Source organism: Plasmodium malariae, assembly GCF_900090045.1.
Source record: "Plasmodium malariae genome assembly, chromosome: 5".
Lineage (NCBI taxonomy): Eukaryota > Apicomplexa > Aconoidasida > Haemosporida > Plasmodiidae > Plasmodium > Plasmodium malariae.
This window is the reverse complement of record NC_041779.1, coordinates 1,456,638-1,481,298: the sequence shown is the minus strand read 5'-3', so window position 1 is coordinate 1,481,298 and position 24,661 is coordinate 1,456,638. Positions and strand designations below refer to the sequence as shown.

The 24,661-nt window shown below is 28.3% G+C and overlaps 3 protein-coding genes across 3 annotated transcripts; 2 read left to right on the top strand and 1 right to left on the bottom strand.

Moving 5' to 3' along the window:
* Window positions 1-1,850: 1,850 nt before the first annotated feature.
* PmUG01_05037700 (conserved Plasmodium protein, unknown function) lies at window positions 1,851-6,362 on the top strand (the record flags this gene model as incomplete). The annotated part of the gene is made up of 1 exon (XM_029003594.1): window positions 1,851-6,362. The coding sequence occupies one exon, from the start codon at window positions 1,851-1,853 to the stop codon at window positions 6,360-6,362; it is 4,512 nt and encodes a 1,503-aa protein (XP_028860524.1).
* Window positions 6,363-7,299: 937 nt separating this feature from the next.
* RIO2 (serine/threonine protein kinase RIO2, putative) lies at window positions 7,300-9,360 on the bottom strand (the record flags this gene model as incomplete). Its single annotated transcript, XM_029003593.1, has 1 exon — window positions 7,300-9,360. The coding sequence occupies one exon, from the start codon at window positions 9,358-9,360 to the stop codon at window positions 7,300-7,302; it is 2,061 nt and encodes a 686-aa protein (XP_028860523.1).
* A 3,713-nt stretch (window positions 9,361-13,073) lies between these two features.
* On the top strand, window positions 13,074-24,347 carry PmUG01_05037500 (zinc finger protein, putative; the record flags this gene model as incomplete). Its single annotated transcript, XM_029003592.1, has 1 exon — window positions 13,074-24,347. One exon carries the CDS (start codon window positions 13,074-13,076, stop codon window positions 24,345-24,347), a length of 11,274 nt encoding a protein of 3,757 aa, XP_028860522.1.
* Between the last annotated feature and the right edge of the window lie 314 nt (window positions 24,348-24,661).

Below are 24,661 nucleotides of genomic sequence, written 5' to 3'. Positions count from 1 at the left end.
ACCCGCATATACGTACATATGTGTAATATTATTTGCACAGGTAGTATTCTCTTTTAATCACCGCCAAAAAAAAGAAAGAAAATATTGTTGTCACAATAACAACTCCATAAATAAATTACATATGCATAAATATATATGCTAATGCTTAAAATGCGAAAAATTAAAATATTTTAACTTCCCATTTTAAGCATAATATTAATTTCTATGGATCTATGTTTTGTGTACTAGGCTTTTTCATAATAGAAGTTTGTTCCCCCCGTTGCGCATTTGTACATATATATATAAACCCATACTCATATCTTATACATATCACACACATACACATATCTCATACATACACATATCTCATACGTACGCATATCTCATACATACGAATATCGCATACGTACACATATCGCATTCATGCACATATACATCTTTAAATGGATAGTAAAATAAATGAACATGGCCGAAATAAATATTTTTTTTTTTTTTTTTGGGAAATAGGGAAAAGCCTGAGGAATAATTGCATATGCAGCTTTAACCGCGCAACTTTATGACATAATTTTAAAAATTGTTTTTGTCTCTGTAATTTTTAAAAAAATATAATCTGTTCAGTTTTGTATATTTTTTTTTCCCCAGCTTATTATTTTTTTGCATTTCTATGGAAAAAACAGTTAAATCTTTCATTTCTTATATTGTTCTAAGTATTATCTATCATTTTGTAAATTTGCGTATGTGATCGCCTTTAAATTTTAAGCGTCACAAGAAACCCTCGTTCGTTCACTAGTTTGTTCTCTAGTTCATCATCTGTATTTATTGATCTCGTCTAGGTGCAATTATGTGCAAGCTTAGTGTAAACATAGATAGTGAACTAAGTTTAATTTTTTTTTTTTTTTTTCCCCCTAACCCCTCTTATTACTCCTTTTATTACCCCTTTTGTGCAATCAATCGTACATTCCACATAAAAAACGATGTTGCTTTTTACAAATCAAACAAAACACATATTTACTTTTTTACATAATTCATTAACAGAATAATTATTTTAATACTGTAAAAGGTGGCAATAAAATTTTTGCGTAAACTTTTTCCCATACGTAATGTCGTTTTTGCAGTATCTTAACTTCTCTCTGTATATGTACCAGGACACTAATAACTTATAGCATATATTTTTTTCCACTAACCAACAGAAAGCTTAAAACTCCTAACATACGCCTGCAAAAACAAACAAACACCTACATACAAACATACCTATAAACTTATATATACATGTATGCTGATAGTTGTACAATTTTCCAATGAATCTGATATGTTATGTTTTATTCTATTATCAATACACATTTATTTTTTTATTTTAATTTCCCCGGTAACTCGCACCTCCTGTTTTGCATTACTCATTGTAGAAGGGTGTTTATTAAGGTTTATTTTCCATGTATTTTGTATTTTATAATTTGCATTTTTCATCTTACATATGTACGCGTGTATGTATGTGTGTATGTACGTATGTATGTATGTATATATATATATTTCTTTTTTTTTTTTTTTTTTTTGTTGTTGTGTCACAAACGTGCGCATATTTTACCATCAGCCGTCCTTGTATACTGCATTTTATAAAATTCGGAAAAGCGTAAATCATTGCGATCATTAATGAGAACTTAATGTGGAGAAGAAGAAATGCGATACAATGCAACGCGGAATTATGTTGGCAAAAACGTCTGCTAAAATGTGAAATCATTTCTACAGGCTTGCATACAGTGTGAACCATTTTCACCTTTTTTTTTTTTTTTTTGTTCCTCTTAACCATTTTTTACGTAAAAATGGATGTAATTAAAAAGGATAACGAAAAAAGGGAAAGTACGTCCTGTAAGCATATGGTAGCAGGAGAGAGAGAAACAGACGTGCTCATTGTAGGAACAAGCACAGGTGGACTACTGTTGTCATTAGACTTGTTAAGAAAAAATGTAAAACATTTAATAATAAGCTCATGTGAAGAAAAATTAGAAGAAGAGAAAACTAATGAACAGTATTTACTATACCCTAGGACACTTGAAATGTTGCAAGATTTAAATATCCTATCGGAGGTTCTAATCAATAGTTTAAAATTAACTGGTATCAGTTTATATATAGAAAATAAATTAGTACACAAAACAAGTAAATCATTCTTTCAAAATTTTAATGTCACTATACCATATATGTTGAGTATTAACAAAATAGTTCTAAATAATATTTTGAGAAAATACATAAAGCAATTCCATTTTTTAGTAGAGGATTATACTATACTGCGGGGTATCAACAAAAATTGCAATAATAGGGAAAATAAAAAATTATTTAATGATACTAAGGAATATGGATATAAAAATAGGAACAACATTATAATAAAACCACAGAAAATGAATAAAGAAATATCGTCAAAATATGGTGAGAAAAGAATATCGAGGAAGACTAATTCTAATGAACCTTACAAAAATAAAAAGGAAAAAAGAAGAAATGTGAGGAAATTATATACCTTGCCATCTCTCTTGAAAAGTAGGCAAAGCGAGAATACAGGTATAAGCAGAAGAAGACCCTGCAATAGTAAATGCAGTAGTCGCACACATAGTAGCACACAAAGTAGCACACAAAGTAGCATACGAAGTAGCATACGAAGTAACACACGTGGGAAGGACAAAATGAGCAATAATTTGAGAAAAAAAGAATATCTCTTAAATCATAATAAAAAGGAAAATAATAAAAATGGTAGCTTTTGTACAAGTTTCACTTATAAAACTGAAAGCAGCTCGAACATGAGCACAAGTTCAGCCACTTCATATAGTACTAATACCATTTCTAGTTTGTCAAATGAAACAGAACCAATATCCTTTTACCCTAGTTGTTTCATTAATTCCGGAAGTAGTACTAATTATAAAAATTCCCTCAACGATTATAAGCATAGAATATCGGATAGTTCATTTCCAACTACATCTCAAGGAGTCACAACGAAGATAAAGCTACCCTTATTAACAAACCTAAATGGGGGAAATCATATCCGTCATAAGGATGAAGATATAATAAATGATCCTATTAATAAAAGCTGTGAATACAGTCTACGCAATGGAAACAAGGGAGATAACGAAGAGTTTCTAGTTATACAAGAGAACAGTAGTATAAATATAAGTAAGGGGAAAAGAAGGAATCTAAATCTAATGACAGCCTATGTAAGGCAAAATAACTTTCCATACAGCAGGGGTGGTACCAAGAGAATTGGTAGCAACAGAAGACGTGATAGTCCCAGCAGAAGGGAAAGCCTCAATAGAAGGGATCGCCTCGACGGAAGTAATCATGTCAGCAGTACCAACTACTACTACCACAGGGGACGGAACAAGAAAGATGTGCGGCACTACTCCGAGATTAAAAGCAAATATATTGTAGGTGTTGACGGGAGGAAGTCGAGTGTCCGAAAATTCGCACATATAAAATTGGAGGATAAAAAAAATGAAAAGATAGAATATATTTCTGTAGATATATGCGCAAAATGGAACAATGACATGAGTCACTATAACTTATCTATAATTCAATCGAAGTACGGTTTTGTTACTTGCTTCCCCATATTTGTAGATATTACTAATATAAATGAGAAGAACTTTTACTGTAAGGATAAACAAATTAAAAAAATCATAAAAAAAATTAAGATGGAATGTAATCTAAGAAAAAAAGAAAAGTACATCAACCTTTTAAAAAAAAAAAATAAATTAAAAATTGCACAAACGTCCCAGTTTTTTAGCTTATCTAACACGGACAAAGACAACTCAAACGTGTCATTGAGAAATGAAACAGCCAGCCAAAACGCTGATCACAGATACAATGAGGGGGAAAAATATGCGCACCTCTGTAATAGCAAACAGATAAATATTTTTCATAAAAACTATATTAACCATAACATTCAAAAGGGAAACAAACGCATCCACATGGATAATATAAGTGTAGACAATATAAACGAAGTAGACCACCATGACAATTCAAAAAACTACGTAAATGATATATCTTCTCAAAAGAAAGAACAAAAAAATATTATTTATCAAGAAATTTTAGACTATTATAGTAAAAATAGAAACAGTAGTACTTCCTCTGGTGAACATAAGAGAAGGGAAAAAAAAAATTTACAAATATCAACATATGCCACCAGTTCATTATTATTTTTAAAAAAAGAAGTTCCAGCCAATATAGACAACCCACATTCTTATAAAAATGATGTGGTAACCCCTAACACATGTACATATGACATAGCCGACACAACAATGCCTTTTGAAAAGAAAAATTACGCATTTGAGGAAATTCCAAAATATGAAAAACACATGAAGAATTCAATAAAATTGAGAAGTAGTTCAGAAGGGAACTACCCTGACGTATTTGATACTAAGGTGAAAGGCAGAATATTTTTATTTCAAAAAATGGACCATGTAGGGAGAGAGGCTTCATTGAAGGAAAGTGTATCTTTGTTAGGTACTGTTGCGGGAGCTTCTTCTGAACAGCCCCTTGACAAATGCAGCTGCAGGGGGGAGCCACAAGGTTTTGTTGCTGCTCGTAGTATTGGGGGTGTTGGTAATACCATCTATAAGTTCAACAACAATGTTGGTAATTCCTCTCATAGTTGCATCCCCTATTCAAAGGAAGCCTTTACAAATGGGGGGATCGACGGTGATGACAATCCCAATGCCAATGAAATAATATTGTTGAATAATAATATGAATGAGGAATGTAATGACTACAATAATGACATTTTCAGTATGAAAGAAGAAAATATAGACATGCAAAGGAAAGGTAATAAAAATAGGAGGTTTCCAACGAACAATTCTTTTAACACTGATAAAGAGACCCCTTTGAAGGTGACGAACAGTAGGTACAACATAGGGAACATTGATGGATACCGAATTGTTCGGAAGGAAAATGGACATGATGGAACTGACAATAGCTTTACTGACGCCGTAAGCAACAATTCTAGAGAGGGGATTGATCATGGGTCCATGTTTTTTATGGGAAAAGGCAGTTACAACTGGCATTTGACTATATGCAGAAGGGGGGGAGGAAAAACCCTTAACAAATGCTTATATCATATAAAGAGGTCAAAAAAAGTTACTTATGAAGAGGTTATTGATATAATTAAAAATGTATTTCCAAGTATTGAACTATATTATTTGTATAATTTAAAAGTTGGTAGACATAAAGATAAAATTTGTAAAAATTATTATCGTAACTCGATAATATTAGCAGGGGAATCTAACTGTTTTTACAACCCACTATTCAATATAAGTATTAACTTAACTATACATGATGTTTATAATATTGGATGGAAGTTAAATTATTTAATTAATCATAATTCTTCTTCACTATTATTAGAGTCTTACGACAAAGAGAGAAAATTCATTTCAGAAAAGGTTTTATCATGGAATAGCAAAATTTTTAACTTTTTTTTTTTTATTTTTAATTGTAATGGTAATACTACTTGTAATTGTAACTGTAATTGTAATTATAACTATATATATTACATATTATCCTTTTTAAATTGTTGCACTTGTCCGTTTGCTAATTTTTCTTCAATTCATAACTTTTTTGAAAAATTTTACTTAAAAACTTTTATGCTACAGAATAATTATTATGGACAAATTGTAGCCAATAGTTCCGTTAAGATGTGCAGTACTAGTTTCATCTGCTCAGATAGAGCAAAAAATTGCATTTTAAAATATATTTATTCAAATAATAATTACGAAGAAAAGAGTGTGTGCCTATATGATTACCTACGTGATCAAGTCCACACACTAATATTATGTATAAACATATCAGAGGTAAGAAGCACTCCATATGTGAATTTTAAATCGTTCAAAAAAAGGAACAGAAAATATGGCAGGGAATATTACTTGGGGAATTACAAGGGGTATGAATGGACATATGACAAAGCATCCCTAGATAAGCTAATAAAAATAAGAAGTTTAACCTACAGAACAATGATGAAGACTCCTAATAAATATTCTGTGCAAATTATATGGGTCTTATGTAATAACAGCAAAAACGAATTTATCCAAAGTAACACAAAATTATTCCCCTTAAAATCCTCCTCCTCCTTTACACGTTTAAATATTAATTTTTATAATGTACCTAATCAGCTACTAAATAACATAAAAGCCCCAAGAATTAAAAGGCAACATATATTATACGATTTTTTAAACGACTTTCAAAAACAATTTAATATAAAATTAAACTTGCCAAACAATTTAATAGAATCACACAATTTCAAATCTGCAATGTATATTTTCATTCGACCCGACTTGCATATTACACACATGAATTACGTGAACGACGACAAACAAATTGTTTCCTTCCTCGACTTTTTATACAAATTTTACGGTTAGCCTTAAGTTCAGGTGCCACATTCTCAGCGCTTTTCCTTGGGCTTGTTAGCAGTTTTTCATGTGCATCCACGTATGTGCTGATTATGCAGAATGTACGAAGTACACATATATACGTACATATATATATACATACATACATACATACATACATACATACATACATATTTACATACATACATACATACATACATACATACATATATACGTACATACATGCATACATTAATTTTTTTTTTTTTTTTTTGGAGTGTATTTACATTTTTATTATCATATGAGCACACACCTTTCGCCCAAATAAGTGAACTTTTACAACTAGATCGTGATATTTTTTTCCATAATACTTTTAGACAAGTAGAGTAAAACAATTATAAATACACATTAAGCTAAAGAAAATATACGTATACATGTTATGTCCACATGTACAGACTTATGACGAAAAATTTAAAAAACGTCCCATTCTCTATTTTTTAATTTTGAAGTTTCTTCTTCAGTACACATGTGCAATTCTACAAATGGGTAATTATTTTTATTTTTTTTATCTTTTATATTATTTATATTTTTTACATTTTTTTTACTTTTTTCTAAAATAAAACAATATAACGGGGTAAGAATATTCTCTTTTCTTTTTATTTCCCCCAATTTGAACATTTTTTTTTTGTGAAAAAGTTAATATTTGTAAAAAAAAATTTATTACGCAGTTTTGTGCGTTATGCGCAATACATAAGGGTTAAAAAAAAAAAAAAAAAAATGTTTCGATTAATCTGTGGTCTTCTACGTACATACGTGCAAAAAATATACCTGTGCGTGTTCCGAATATGTCCCATCGTGGGAAGGCTAAAACGGTACATTTTGTTACATACATATGTACGTAGGTACATATACATACATATTAGTTTGTACACATATACACATAAACCCATAAACACACTTTTTTTAATTATAAGTAATTTTTAATTTTCTCCATCACTTTTTTTTTATTCTTCGTTTTTAAATTTTCCTTGTACTTTTCTCTGCTCTTTTTTTTTCTGTGCATATATTTCAGTTTACTTTTTACGTACTCCTTTGTATATTTCTTTATGTGCGGTTTCCATGTATCGGACAGTTTTTTTGTTGTATCTTCAGAAAGGCTGTTGTGCGAATCGCAGCTTGAATATTCCGTTATGCTACTCTCGTCACAATCGTTTGTGCTTAAACTAATATTATCGCTATAGGAACTCCTTTCGTCATAGTCTTCCGTTTGGCTAATCTGCTCTTTCGTTTTGCTCCCTTCTTCCTCTTGGACAAATTTGTTTATCTTTTCATCGTTTTGCTCCTCCCCCTTATCGACTTCATCGATGATATGGATGTCATTAGCTTGGCAAATATCATTCTCACATTTGCCATAGTAGCATTTGTCATCATCACAACTGTCACCCCGTTCGTAACTTCCCTCATCAACTTCACATGTTCTTTTCTCAGTTGGTACCTTTTCAACTTCCTGAGTATAATCTCCCTTTGCCTTTTTCATTTGCTCTGGTATGCCCCTCTCTTCAGTTGTTAACTCGAAAACTTTTTCTTGACTTTCACAAGAACCTTTAGAAAAATCTTCATCTATATTATCCTCTCTCTTTTCTATTTTTATGTTTTCCTCTTCCTTATCATTCGTACATTCGTACGCGTCCTTAAAATCACCTTCTGATATTTGAGGGGAATGAAATGAAGGAGTGTTATTCTCTCCTAATTTATCAACTTCCTTTTTCATTGTACGTGCTATATGAAGTTTGTCCAGGTAGTCTTTCCAGCTTATATCATATTCCTCGGTGGTTTTATCTTCCCCATTTGTTTTGTCTCCTTCGTCTGTTTGACTTTTCCCACTTCCATACTTTTCGGGGTTCCTTTCTTTATCTTTCCTTATTTCGTCTTCATCTTCTCCCTCTTCTTCTTTTTCTTTTTCTTCCTCTTCCTGTACTTCCTCCTCTTCAACACTGCCAAGTGACGAGTACCCATCCTCGTACTGCACAAAACAGTTTGCATTCCCCTCCGAGTAACTAGAGCAAGAGTACGACTTATCATTCTGCAAAATTTGTAAAAGCATATCATCCTCATTAACCGAAACATTTACTTCTTCCGAAACAATTTTATGATTAGTTAGTCCTATGACATCTTCATATAAAGGGTAATCTTCAATTTTAATTTTATATTTCCGAAAAAAGTGATTTATAACACATTTAACATCTCGTTCGAAATATGTTTTTCCATTCTCATGATGTAAGGAAACAATTTGAGGGAAATCAATAATCGTTATATTTTCATCATCATCAATTAAAATATTAAACTCATTAAAATCTCCATGAATAATATCTGCTTTAGCAAATTTTATTATTGTATTTATTAAAAAATCTATAACTTTAAAAGGATTACTTATCTTAACATGTGATAAGGGATAACCATTTATATATGACATCAAAATCATGTGCCGATTTAGATCATATGGTTTAGGTACAGGAAAATTATTTTCATATAATGCTTTTAAATATGTATATTCTTTTGTTGCTGCAATTTTTGATAAGTACAACCAATTTCTAAATTTTTTTTTCCCATAATAATCTCTATTATTTTTTATTGTTCTAAAAGATATTCTACCTAACCTATGTATTTTCAGACATAATAAATTATCATTTATATCTTTACATATATATATATCCGATTCTTTTCCTACTCCTATTTGATTCCCTACACTTTTTAAAATTCCTCTATTTAGAAAAGCACGTAAGGCCAAAAAATCGTATCCTAAATATGTTAATTTATACCCATCATATGTTCTATTTTCATGACTTATCAATTTATTTTTTAATAATTTTTTCAGAACAGATGTTATACCTTCTTTCCTTAAATTTGCTATGCTTGCTATTAATGATACGGGCAAATATTCATGATTTCGCATGCCCATTTCAATCGCTGTCAATACTCGGTACTCATTTCTCGACAGAAAGCAGAAGCACGATATATCTAGCTTCATCCTCCCCCGTTTATTACATACACTCCCTTAAAATAGTACGTGGGTAATGCAATGCTCAAGCGTGCATTAATATAAGCATGTGGATGGTTGTGCGTTCGTGAATATATACATGTGGGTAGCTGTGCGGCAGTGCGCGTATGCCTGTGTTTATACATTCACACGGTCATTCCTTCACACGTACACACATACAGATGCGTTTATGTGACACTCTCTTATGATATCAATTCTCAAGGCACCTTTTTTACTTCATTTATATTTTTTTTATTTTTGCTTCTTTATTCTTCCTTCCCCTCTTGCGTTTTATTTCATTCCACTTTTTATCGTACAACTATACAATTTTGCATTAACTGAGTCGTTATTTTAGTTATTTCGCTAATTTGTTAAATCTTTAATTTTTTGTTCGTTCTTATTATTTTTGTATTTTAATTTTTTTTTTTTTTTTTTTTCTTTTTTGTCTGTTTTTCTCTTAATTATTTTCAGCAACATTCCTATTATCACATATGTATGGGAATTAGATAAATATTAAACTTACTTTTAAATCGTACGATTCAACAAGAAAAAGTATAGTAAGTGTGTACATGCCAAATATCATTATTCATGCACTAAAAAAAAAAAAAAAAAAAAAAAGAGATGACTTTTCCAATATAACAAAAAAGTAAACCATAAAAGTTGGAGAGAAAAACTATTTTTTCTAATCTATTTTGCAATCCTTTTTCAATTTTTTCTATGATTTTTATTGGAACGGTTGAAAATAATCATAAATGATTACAATCTTTAAATGCGGTCAAATTCGACGTTCTCTGAAAATTTTGTTATATTTTATCAAGTAATATTCATATACATACATATACAATAAATATGAACAACTTTGAAGCACATCTCTCTCTTGAATAACAAATTACTAATTTTGTAATTCATTAATTTGTTATTTTATTTTATTTTATTTTTTTTGCGTTTATTATACTTTCCTCTAATGTAAGTATCTTTTTAAGTTGAAATAAAAGCTTACCCCTATTCATGATTCTTAACAGGTATAAGTAAACGGTTTCTTCTTTTTTTTTTTTTTTTTGCAATATTAATGAATATTTTTCCTTTTTTCTTTTTAAAAGCTTCGTAAAATTTTATCTTCATATTAAAAAAAATATACACTAATATATTATTCTTTTTCTGTACTTTTCAGTTTTCAATTTATTTTATATTCTGTATTTCTTTTTTTTTTTTTTAACAATATTTAAATATTTGAGAGGTACGTGCACATAAATATATGTATATGTATACATTCTCAGATGTGTTCAAGTGGCAACACATAATAATATAATACCAAAATATTTTTCTTTTTTTTTTTTTTTTGCCTTAAACAATTTTGAAATGTGCCTTACCCATAAAATTTTTCCTCATGCTCTTTTATTTTATTGTAAATTTTTCATTTTTTATATATTTGTGAAATGACAAATTGATCGGAAGGAAGCTTTAATATATTTATTTTACAATTAATTTTTCCTTATTTGCCATTTGATGATATTATATATTTCATCAAAATAAAAGAAAGTTCCTTATTTCGAAGTACGAAAGAAAATTTTTTTTTTGATTAAAAAAAAAAAAATAAATTTCAAAACTTGACAAAATGAAAGAAAAAAAAAAAAAAAAAAAAAGAATTATAAACGAGATAGTAAGCTAGATAGTAAGCGAGATAATAAGCGAGATAATAAGCGAGATAATAAGCGAAATAGTAAGCAAAATAGTTAAGCAAAATAATAAGCGAAATAAAGAGAGAAAAAATAAACGAAAAAAAAAATTTTCTTTTATTTGAGTAGAAATTTATAAAAATGAAATAGTTAAGCAAACATATCGTACATAAATATACTTATATGTACATGCATACATATATACATCATACAATTGTTTGTTACTGCATATATTATATATATATATATGTATAAATTATCAGTAAGAAATGAAAATATGCAAAAGGAATTAAGTATGCTATTTTAAAATTTAACAACATTTAAACGAATAAGGATAAATCAATTATGAAATATAAAATATATGTAACAGAATATTCTCATAAAATTCGTTATATAAAATTTAATGAAGCGAGCGTATCCTTAATAATAGAAAATTTCCCTATATATAAATAAGTACAAAAATAAAAACAGAAAAGCGAGCTAAGTTTATGAACATTAATATAAACAACAATATATAAAAAAAAAAAAAAAGAGAAAAAAAGAAAAAAAAAATCCAAAAACGACTTAAACAAAAACAATTACAGAAGAAATTATAAAAAGAATAACAAGAACAAATCCAAAATCAAAGGTGAGAAAGAAGCAGAATGATTGTAAAAGATGGTTTAATAATTAGCTCCATCCGTAGTTCCTTTCTTTTTCTTTTTAAATAAAAAATAGAACGATTAATTTTACGAAGTTTTATTCTCTTTGTAACGAACTGATAGACCTTTTTGTTATTCCCTTTAATCGTTTCCATTGTTTTATAATTGATTATAAAATTTAATGTATTAAAAAATATATATATACATATGTATTATATATGTATGTACGAACAAGCATTATATATGTACACGTTTGATGTTGTCAAGAAGGATAAATTTTATATAGAAAAAACTCTTCCTAGGAAAGGTAGAAAACAAAGTTAGTTAAAAAGGCAAGGGGTCTCTTCTACGCTTTTTCAAGATAATTGGGAATATGGGACATGAACTTTTATTTTTGCTTTTGAAGGATGTTTAAATATTTTATTTATCACATAAACTGTTATACATAATGTGTAGTGTGTACTGTTATTTTTTCATAATGTAGAAAACATGTATATATATATATATTTATATAATATATGCTTGTGAAAAAGAATATTTTTGTAAAATGTTGTACTAATTCGCCTAAACTTATATTTTAAACATCGTATTATTTTACAAAAACGTGATTTTTAATTTGTTTTAAAATATATTAAGAAAAGTTCATTTATTATATATATATATTTATATATGTAAATATTTGATAAGTATAACTTTATTTTCTTGTCTTTTTTTTTTTTTTTCAGCTGTACTTTATATTTTACATATGCGTAATATTTACAAAAATTAATTTGCGCACATTTTCCCCATATGAATTTTTAATTTTAGTTTTATTTCTAATGTGTTAAAGTGAAATAAAAATATAAAAATAAAGGATATATTTTAAATACGACTATATGGAATTTATTGCAAGGCCATAATGTTTTATGATCCGTAACAGATTTTGCACGTGCACATATATACATAAATAAATATATATATATATATGTGCATACATATTTGTTGCTTTTTTTTTTTTTTTTTTTTTTTTTTGATAAAGCATTATACTTTTGTTGTAAAATAGTATGATTTATCTTAAGCATAGCAAAATATGTTTTAAGGATTTAAATTAAGTGCGTAACGTTTCATACATATGCATATACGCAGAGATGTTTACATATATATATTCTTAGATAAACACGTGTGCAAACATATAAAGGTATACAGACAGATACATAGACGAACAAGTATATTATCTTAAATTTATGCATGTAGGAGGGAAAAATTGAATATAAGTTTAAGATTTATAAGGGAGGCAGAACAAGAAGAAGCGGTAAGAAGAAGGATAAGGAGAAAGAGAAAAAAAAAGGTATTGTCTTAAGAGGAAGACTTTTTTCCTTTTTTGCCTTATATATGTTATTTTAAAATTATGATAAAAAAGAAATCAACAAATGATGAAAATAAAATATATTATGAGCAAAGTAAAAATAACTACTTAAAAAAAACAAAAAATATAAAAAGGAAATATTCTAATATAAATTTAGACATAGTAAATACGTTTAATTATTTAAATAATAATAACATAACAAGTAATACTGAAAATGCAAATATTCGCAATGACGTAGAGATATTAAAAAATGAAAATATAAATAATAAAATAGTAATGAATAGTAATACGAATAGTGATTTATATATTCCTGAAAAGGACAACTGGGTACAATGTGATTTATGTGAGAAATGGAGAAAGCTTCCTTCAAATACTGATATGAATAAATTACCAAAAATTTGGTACTGTAATTTAAATAATGATACGAAATATAATTCTTGTGATATTGAAGAGGAAATAGTAAACTATAACTATGATTTAGGTAAACATGTTAGTTCTAATAGTATGGTTAACTTAGTTAATGAATATGAATCACTTAACCAATTTTGTAACTCTCCTAATAATACTGCTAATAAGAATGACATCAATATTACAGAAAATTTAAAAACAAAAAACGAGGAATTCTTTAATTTTACAAATCCACAATCTGATAGTAATGTACTTCCTACTAATACATGCATGGAAGAGGATCCAAAACAAAAAAGTACTCATCATAATAAAAATTATTTTAATGTGAATAAAAAATGTAGCTATATCAAATCTGATGGTTATTTTGATATATCTGTGGCGAATGCAAATTTTTTCAGCAATGAAGAAAACATCAACAACTTTTCTGCAGTTAATAAACTATCTTCCCATTTTGATAGTGGCGGAGGGGCTGGAGGCAATGAAGAATGCAGTGATAAATGCAATGTCAAGTTCAATGATGTAGAAATAGTGAACGCTCAAAAAAAAACAAAGAATATGAATGAAAAAAAAAGTAGGTGCCTTCCAAAGAAAACACCAAAAAAAGAAGAACTTAAAAATAATACTAGTGTAGGTAGCTTTAATTATAATGCAGATCATCATCTTTTTAACAAGTTTAATAATAATAATTCAAAAAATATTTTGTACAAAAATTGTAAAGTATTGAAAAAAGCAATAAATTCTAAGAAAAATGTAAAGGATGAGAAAGACGAACAACGCACATTATTTTATAAAGAAAATACAAATAGTTTTTTTATGAATTTATTTTTTAAGAATAAAAAAAAAAGAAAGAATGAAAGGAAAAATATATTCAAAAGAAGTAACAGTGATGGGGGTGGTATATATGAGAAGAAAAGGAAGAAGGAATTAAATACGTGGAGATTATGTATGAGTGATAACGATATGTACGTTACTTGTAATAATATAAAAAAATATAAGAATTACAAGAAAAATGTAAATAGCTTTTGCTCTCCTTTTTATTCCAATATGCACTTCATCGTTAACAGCATTTTGAAAAAGAAAATATATAAGCCATTAAATGAAAGGAAAAGTGGGAAATATGGAAAAAACGACAAAAACGGGAAAAATGGCTTATATGACAAAAAAGAAGAGAAAAAAAATATAAAGTATTTAGAAAAAGAGGCAAATTTTGCACTATTCAATGAAAGGAAAAAATCGTCCGAAGATATTGATATTAATAATAGTTCATGTAATATATCAAAAGAAAGAAAAATTGAAAAAAAAAAAAAAAAAAAAAAAAATCCTGGAAAAAAAGAAATTGTTTTGCAGATGACTAATGAAGTAGATGACATTGGAACTATGAATTTTAACAAAACTACAATTAACGAAAGTATTGCTCCATATTTTCCAAATGGTCATATGTATGGGTATAAATATGAGGAAAATTTGGAGGGTATTAACAATAATAGTAATACTATTAATAGTGTGACTGATCTAAATTTATCTAGTTTTAATGTGTGCAAAGATGATCAAATAAGAAATGGTTTATTACAAAATAATCTGACCATGTCAGGAAAATATTTTGATCCAAAAATAACACCTGATTATAGTGAAAATTATGTTGATAATAATAACAGTTTTGTGCAAAATAAAAAGCACCATATTGAAAATAGTCATCATATTAATGGTATTAGTTATAGTCATAATAATGGTGCTATAGATAAAAGTAATATGGACAGCCCAGTAAAAGATATCAATAGCAACAAAGCAGGAACCAATGGTACGTCGAATAATGTAGTAAATTGGGTGCAATGTGAAAATTGTAAAAAATGGAGAAAAATCGATTCACATATTAATATTAGTGTTCTACCAGATAATTGGTATTGTTCACTAAATTTCTGGAGCAAATATAATAACTGCGAAATGGAAGAAGAAATGTATGTTGAGGAAATTATCAATGCAGAGTTCTCTCAAAACATGCAAAAATTTGAGAATATGACGAAAGGAGAAGAAACATTTTCTGCTATTTGTCCTATCCAGAAAAGTAAAAAGTTTGAAAAATATAAAATGAAAGAAATTTTAAAGAGTTTTGCAAAAAATAATACAGACCATTATATGAGTAATATAAAATCTAAAGTTAATAAAAAAAATAAGATACAGCACAAGAATGGTAACAATAATAGAGACACAAGTAAAGTGCATGAAAAGAAGATTTTTTGTCCAAATAGGTTAGGTAAAAAATCATCAAAAGTAAATAATTTAAACACTGGGAATTTCATTGATAATAATTCATTTAATATAAGAGGTAGAATATATAGTGAATCGGTTTTATATGAAAATCCCTCGTTTTGTCCTAAAGAAAACAATGAATTCAACGATTTATCTATGGCGGCTGTGTTAAATAGCCCCTTGAGGAATAATTATTCTTACCCAATTAATTATGATGATATAAATTATATTTTTTATAGTAATGGTCATGTAGAGGAAAACTGTAGTATCAACAGTGATATAATGAATTATCAAAGAAAAAAAAAAAAAACGAATAAAAAAGAAAATCTGTTGAACAATTTGTCAGTCTCAACGTCCGTATCGCATGAGAGGAATGTTCGCTCGTATTCCTTGCATGCATCCAAAAATTCGTTTTCACGTAATATTTTTAAGAATAAGTGCCTAAAGGAAAATGATAACGGTGTTAATGGTAAGTGTGATATTAACAAAGATGTTAATTATGGTAATGATAAGGATGTTAATTATGATATTAGCGATAGTAATAATAATGGATATGATGTAAACGAAGGGGAAAATAAACGTACTACGAACATGCTCGATGAGAGCAGCAAATACTGGAACGTACTAAGAAATAGCAAATTAAATTATTATTTAAACCCATCAAATATTCATAAGATGTTTTCATCTTTACCAAAATACAACTATAATAAAGTTGATAATGAGATGAATGAGGATATATTGTGCAATATTGGATTAAAGAGAAAAATTTTAGAGGATGAGCATTCGCAGTGCGCTTCCCTATGTTCTTACCATAACAAGGTAAAAAGATCCAGCTCATATGATTTTTGTAGCAGTAAAACTATTTCACTGGACAGTGTTGATGAAAGAAGTTACGTATCAGATAGCTATTTACAAATAAGAAAATACAAAAGAAAATTAATAATTCAGAATAGCCATTATACTTATAAGAGCAGCAAACTTGCACATTTTCCACCTTACGATTTGAAGGATACACAGAACGGTTCATTACAATTTATACATGGAAATAATAATGTTAACAGTGATATGTGCAGCACGGTTTGCGGAAATGTTCATACGAATGATCGCGGAAATGTTCACGCCAATATTTGTTGTAACGTTGAAGAGAACCAAAACAACACACCAGGGGAGTTATATCAAAAGAATAAGCATCATAATCCAAATGGAATAAATGGAGAGGGACAGCATCACCATATCGAGTGCCTCTATTTACAGAGGTGTGAAAGACATAACAACGACCTTTTAAAAAATAAGTATGATTGTGTAAATTATGCTAGAAAATTTAACACTTCAATGGCAAAATATAAAGACAGGATAAATAATGACGACGGAAGCGATGATGATAGGAAATTGTATAACATGTGCTTTAATACAATGAAGGATGATAACAGTAAAGGTGGTGCAACTACTGTTGTTAATGAAGATGGGATTGAAGACACGCTGTGCAATAATATTGACAAGTTTGCAGTTGGTTCTAATTGTGTTAACGATAGAGGTGATAGTTATTATGGTACTGATAATCGAAGTGATGATGATATTGATGGGAGAGTGATAGGGAAAAAGAAGTATATCAAGAGCAATATTATTTGCAAGAATAATAACACACCATTTGATGAAAATGAAATTGGATACAAATACAACAGAGATGATATTGATAGAATCTTGGAAAGGGGGAAAAATAAAAAAAGAAGTGATGCGTACAATAGTTTCAATACGGAAGATATAGATAATAAAATAGTATCGTACTACTTAGGCTGCAGTAGCAATAACCGCAAAAAGGGAGCTATGGTTGATTTTGCCAGTCCTAACAGTGATCTTAGTGGTAATTATCACCATCACCATAGCTATATGTTTAACGAAAATATAAAAAATACGAGTCAAAACGATGCCAATTTTAGATGCTATAATAACTACCGTGAAAAACAGCTAAATGATGAAAATCCATTTTTTTCGAAAAAATGTTTTGAAGGAGAAATGAATATTTTAAATAAGCCCATTAATCGACCAGACATACATTCACAAGATAACAACATTCACACTTTAATTGAAAATTATTATTTAAATAACAACAAAAGTGTGAAGAAAATTCAGAAAAGCAAGTCCCTAAACACTATTGACGAAAAGTATCGAAATTTTTTATTTTTAATGAATGATAATATGATTCGCGTATCACCAAGAAGTGCATCACATAAGGACACGAAATCGAAAGAAGATTTTTTTAATATGTCATTGGACGAGAATTATAATGATCATATCGTTAGTGACATGGATTATATTAGAAGCATGAGGAATATTGGAGATGATGTGATAACGCAGGAGGGGATAAGGAATTATTTAAAATTAAAAAATGAAGAAATTGATGATTTTTCTAAAAAAGGTTTTGCAAAATTAGCGTTAGATGACTATATTAAAATTAATGAATATCGCAAGAGTGGAGGAATAGATAGTAGCTATACATATAATAATAATTATCAGAAAAATATTAACAATCATAAAAATGGAAGGTCTATTTCGAATAATGCTAATTCGATGATATATAGAAAAAATTACTTCAATAATTTATCGTATAGCTACTCACTTGATAAATTAATGACAGGTCTTCCTTTAAGTGAAGTTAATGAAAGGAGCAGAAGTAGTTTTTGTAGTTCAGTTGCCAACACAAATGGAGGTTCATTGGCGAATGATAGTAATAATAATGATAGCAATAATAATTGTAATAGTAATAATAATTGTAATAGTAATAATAATTGTAATAGTAATAATAATTGTAATAGTAATAATAATTGTAATAGTAATAATAATAGTAATAATAATAATAATAATAATAATAATAATAATAATAATAATAGTAATAGTAATAGTAATAGTAATAGTAATAATAATAATAATAATAATAATAATAATAATAATAATAATAATAATAATAATAATAGTAATAATAATAATAATAATAGTAATAAAGCTAGAAAAAAATACAATGACATAAATATGCAGAAAAATTCGTTAAAAGACTCCTTCATTTTAAATAAAAACGAAACGAACCCCAAAAAAAGTGCAAAGTGTACTTCACACAGTAAAAAAAATAATGAAAATAAAGCCAAAACAATGATAATACATAGTGATGATATGAATAATGTGAGTAGTAATCATTTTGTGGTAGCCATGAACAAAAAAGCTGCAGAGAGGGAAAAAAAGAAGCATGAGAAAATCGAAAAAGGCGAAAGGAACGAAAAAAACGAGAAAAGAGAAATCAACGAATACATAACGTTTAACTTGAACTATAACGAAAACAAGAGTATCATTAAAGAACTCATTAAAAATAGAAGCAATCAGTTTAACAGTGGAAATACCAGAGGTACTTTTTCAAATAATGCTACATCATGTAATAATAGTATTAATAACAGCGATAAATTCGAAAAAGATCAAATAAGGACGACTATACTAAATGCAAAAAATTGGAAAAAACACATTTTAAGTAACCGTGTAATTATATACTCAAAGGGCGTTTCCGCAGTATATAGTGTGGACGAAATAAACAAAAATAGTATTTACTTTTATAATAATGAAGAGAATAATAGTAATAATAATAGCAACAATTGCAATAACAATACTACTGTCAATAGTAATAGTAATAATAACAGCAACAATAATAATAGTAACAAAAGCAAGAGAAGTCACGATGATATTTATAAAGACATGCAAGAAGAAATGGACAGCAATAATATATATTTTAACTACGCTCACAACATTAATTTTAATGAGGTCAGTACTAATAGTAACTACAACGGCGGTAATAATATCAGTGGCAATAATATTAGCGGAAAAAATGGCGGTAATAACGATAGTCATAACAATAGCTCTGATTCACTTAAGGCGAAAAAAGTTGCTACTTCCGTATTTTCGTATGATTACAAAAAAATTATTAACGAAATTAGTATATTTAATGAGAATATAAAATATCAAATACCCCATTTGAAATATAAATTTAAGAAATATATCAATGTGGATGATGGGAAGAAAAATACTTCTAGTAGTAAGAAAGACAACATACACTGTGATAAGAGCCCTAAGTACACTTCACACCTTGGAGAGGGATATGTTAATAAGGAAGAAAAAATATTAAAAAGTTATTATAATTTCAATGTAGGCTGTAAAGAAGTGAACAAGGAAGGGAAAAAAGAAGGTGTCAAAAAAAACAACAAAAAGGGTGCAAAAATAGGTGATAAGAAAAGTGGACAATTGAGTGACAAAAAAACAAAATTGACATTAACGGGCAATACAATATATCATGATGATTCGAATTACTGTGAAAAGAATTCTAAAAAGAAAAAAAAAAAATATATTGTGCTGAAGAATAATAAGGAAGAGGAGGAGGGGGATCATTTTAATGGGCCATTATTACAGGAGGGGAGAAATTTTGAACCAGAAAATAAACGTACATTTGAGGATTTCGATGTCAAGGATGTACATTATAGCAGCTATGCAGTTATAAAAAATGTAAATGTCAACAGTGATGCTAATTTTGGAATCAGTGACAACAATCATCTTGTTGAATGTTATAATAAGGATAATAATATACCCCAGAACTACACAGAGCCAAATCGAAAAAACAGAATAAATGAAATCAACAATAATATCATGGCGGTTGTAAGTGAAAATGTGACAAGGACATATGAAAAAGTGGATGATAACAGTACTGTGGAGACTATTAGAACATTTGTAGAAACACATGCAAAAAGGGATAATAAGAAATTTAAAAAAAATAATAAGAAAAATAATGAACATCTTTACAACATCATAGATAATGAAATTACTTGTAATATAATAACAGCACCTAACAACGATATTTTAAGCAACATAGAAAACAGTAAGAATACTAAAAAAACGACTCTGAAAAGTGTGCTCCCCAAAAAAAATAAAATCAGAACGAAAATAAACTTTTCTAAAGATGTGACAGTGGAGGAGAATAATAATATATCTAATGAATTTATTGTTCATGCAAATGAGACTAAAATAGAGGGGGGAAATAATAATAAGCAATATCAAAATATAATCCTTTATAATATTAATTGTCAAAATGACAAGGTCGATAAGAAAGAAGATTATGAAAAGGAAGAGTTTGAAGAACTAGCTCAGTTAGAAACGGAAAGGAAGAAGAAAATGATGAAAAAGATGGAATGTGGAAATATATTTAAGAATAACTGTGTTTCTAATGAGGAAGAAGGTAAAGGGGCATTACATCCTGTAAAATTAGCGAATATAGATAATGAAGTAGTATTATCAAATGATAGTAAGGAACAAAAAAAAAAGAGGCAAAAAACAAAGAACATATTTGAAAATAAAAAAGCTGACATAAAAAATGAAATATTTGAAGTATCGAATGTAAGTAATGTTATTCATGTTGATGCTTCTCTAAATGGTGATAAGAAGAAGGTATTAATAAATAGACACAACGGAGTACATGTTTTTAGTCCTGTCCCTTTGGTCGAAAAAGAGGAAGAGCTCTTTGTTAACGAACAAGATGAAGAAGCACAGACGGAAGGGCACCGAGGTGTCCATAATGATAACGAAAATAATATTGACAATGACAGCAGTAATAGTAACAATAGTAATAATAAAAATAATAATAATAATAATAATAATAAAAATAATAATAATAATAATAATAATAATAATAATAATAATAATAATAATAATAATAATAATAATAATAATAATAATAATAATAATAATAATAATAATGATTATAGTAGTGACAACAGTAGCAACAGTAACTGTGGTAGTAACCGTAATAGTAATGGGAAAATCTGTCTTTCTCTCTCTAAGGGGGGAGAAATGAAAATTACAAACATTGAACCTAATAGCTGCGACAGTATAAATGAATCTAGTGGAAATGATGAAAATGTCAATCTTTTCAATACGAGAATTAAAAAAAGAAAAAGAGAAGATGATGAAAAGAATAATAAAGTTTGTAAGGAAGAAGAGACACATCGTATGTTCAATGAAGAGGCATTATCATCCCACAGTGAAACAGGTATGGCGAAAAATGATAGAGATATAAAAAATATGAATGAAAAAAATAATTATAAACAAGTTAATACAATATTTTACACAGAAAAAAATTACTCAGTAGATGTAGATAAAGGCGATAAACATGTTCACGTTTTTTCGTATAACAACAAAGAAAATGTGAATCAAAATGATAATGATGAGGTTCGTAGTGGAGTAAGGAAATCATTTTATAATGAGGACGAAAAAAAAAAATATGATGAAAGAAATAATAACGTTAACGATTGTATTAATGAATTGCATGAAAATATAAGAAAGGGTTCACCATCAAGTATTGATGAAATGAAAGAACAATCAAAATATATAGATAACATTAATAGTGGAGCGGACGAATATTTGGAAAGAAAGAATTTCACATCTGTGGAAAGAAGTAATAATCAAGTTGATCTAGTTTACTTGAGCTTAAATAGTAATATCGAAACTTCAGACGTAAGAGGAGAAATCAATAGAAGTATAAAACATGATAACAGTAGTGATGAGGATAATACAGTTGTAAAAAATGAAGAGGAAAATTCGAGAAATTCATACGAAAAAAAAAAAGTTTATCTCACTTGTGAACACAGTGATACTAAGGAAGAGATGGAACAAGGGGACGATTTTAAAAAATACGACAAAATAGATGTAGAAAGGGTTGAGCACTATAATGAAGATAAGAGAAATTCACAGAACAAGGATGATGATATGAACAAGCGCAATAAATTGATAGACATTTTTTTGAAAGAAGAAAAAAATAGTGAAAATAAAAATGAAGCGGATTTATTTTATTCTGATTATTTATTTAATGAGGAAAAAAATGTAAACAATTCTACAAGTAAAAATGGTGACTTTGTAAAAGGGGGGGAAGTAACAAGTGTAGAGAAGAAACTCCTTAAGAAAGAGGTTTATCGAAATGGGAAAGATCAGTATGACGGGAATTTATCATATAAGCGCAACACTGATGAGTGTGATGAGGAAGCGACTTACAAACATAACGAAAACAGAGAACGACATTCAAGCATATCCAAAAGGTGTCCATTAAATTTGAATAAATGGAATAGTGATAAGGGAGAAGATGTTGAAGCAGAGGGGGAAATAGTAGACGAAGCAGCAGACGAAGTTGTACGTAGTGAACGTAGCATAAAGGACAACCTTAGAAAACATAAGATATATCATTATGAAGATGATAAAAGTGAATACACCAACAAGTGCAAAAGAAGGTATTATAACAACGTGTCTTATCAGAATAATAATAATAAGAAAACATATTTAAAAGATGATAATAACAAAACATATTTAAAAGATGATAATAACAAAACATATTTAAAAGATGACAATAACAAAACATGTTTAAAAGATAATAATAACAAAACATATTTAAAAGATGATAAAAACAATATATGTGAAGATGATAAGGGCACAAAAAATTACAGGGAACGTGGTGGTAGGGCTTCCACCTTTGGTAATGTAGAGGAGGAAGAGGAAGATAAGTTTGCTGGAAGGTATCAAAAAAATGGTGATCATAAATATAGAGAAAAATTTTACGCAAAATATGTAAAAATGAGTAGTTATAATAATAAGTATAAAGATTACTCAGACAAATATAAGAGATATAGAAAACATGAAAAACACGATAGACATGATAGTAACAAACAGGAATTAAGATCTGAAAGAGGTGAAAGTAGTAAGTATGATAAGTGTGGGAAGCGTGAATATAGCAGGTATTATGACAGGTATGATCGTAGTAATATATACGATAGGAATGTACGTAGTGGTAAACATGAAAGGTATGAAAAAAGGTATGACAGCAGCACAAGGAATCATCAGACTTTTGATCGATACAAAAACAATTACAACCGGTATGAAAATATATATGAACAAAAAAATGGATGTAGCAGTGAAAATAAAAGAGTCCATGATGAAGAGGTTTTATCTGGCAATTGTAAAACTAACATGATGAATATTACAGAAGGTGAAGAACAGCAAGAAGTTACTACGAAATATGATTATAAAAATGAAGATAACTCAAAAATGGAAACCATACATTGTGATAAAAAACCTGTAGAAGATAATAGTGACTGTATTGAAATGAATAAAAACACAGAATTTAATAGTAAGCACGAAAGAAAAAATATAGTTAAGGAAAGCCGTTATTATTGTAAGGAAAATGATTATATGAAGAGTCGACTCATAGAAAGCACTGGTTGTACTGACGATAGTTATGGTGATGATGACTATAATCATTATAATGGCGATAAGAATTATAATGAACATCATTTTATAAAAAGAGACAAACACAGAAGCGATTATCGTTTTGATAATGATGAAAAAAAATATGGGTTGATGAAGTACAACAATTATAGCAATAAAAATGACAATTACCCCATATATCCAAACAGAAAATTTATTAACAAACATTACAAAAATTATTATCATCCAAGCAGAACTAGCCAAAGTAGAGAAGATGGTATTATTATGAAAAATAAAATGAAAAATGACACTTTTACAAATGTAAATAATTTTAAACATTCAACAGGAGGTAATTATAATATATATTTGAAAAAAAAAGTCAGATAAAAATTTGTGCTAACGGGGGAGTTAATAGTATAACTGTACAATGATAAAGCATATTTAGTAAATAGGATGTGAAGTCTCGTATAAGGGAAAAAAAAAAAAAAAAAAAAAAAAATATATTCCTTTCGAGGCATATCAACTGAAAGACAGAATTATATTTTTCATAAAAGCAAGAAACTATTGAAGAATATAAGAGTTTGTTATTGTATAGAGCGTACACTCATTTTCACTCTTTAACGGATTAAATACATGCTATGTATAGAGGTTTAATCAAGTACTCGCAAGCAAGTACGTGTATGTGTAAATATTTAAATGTA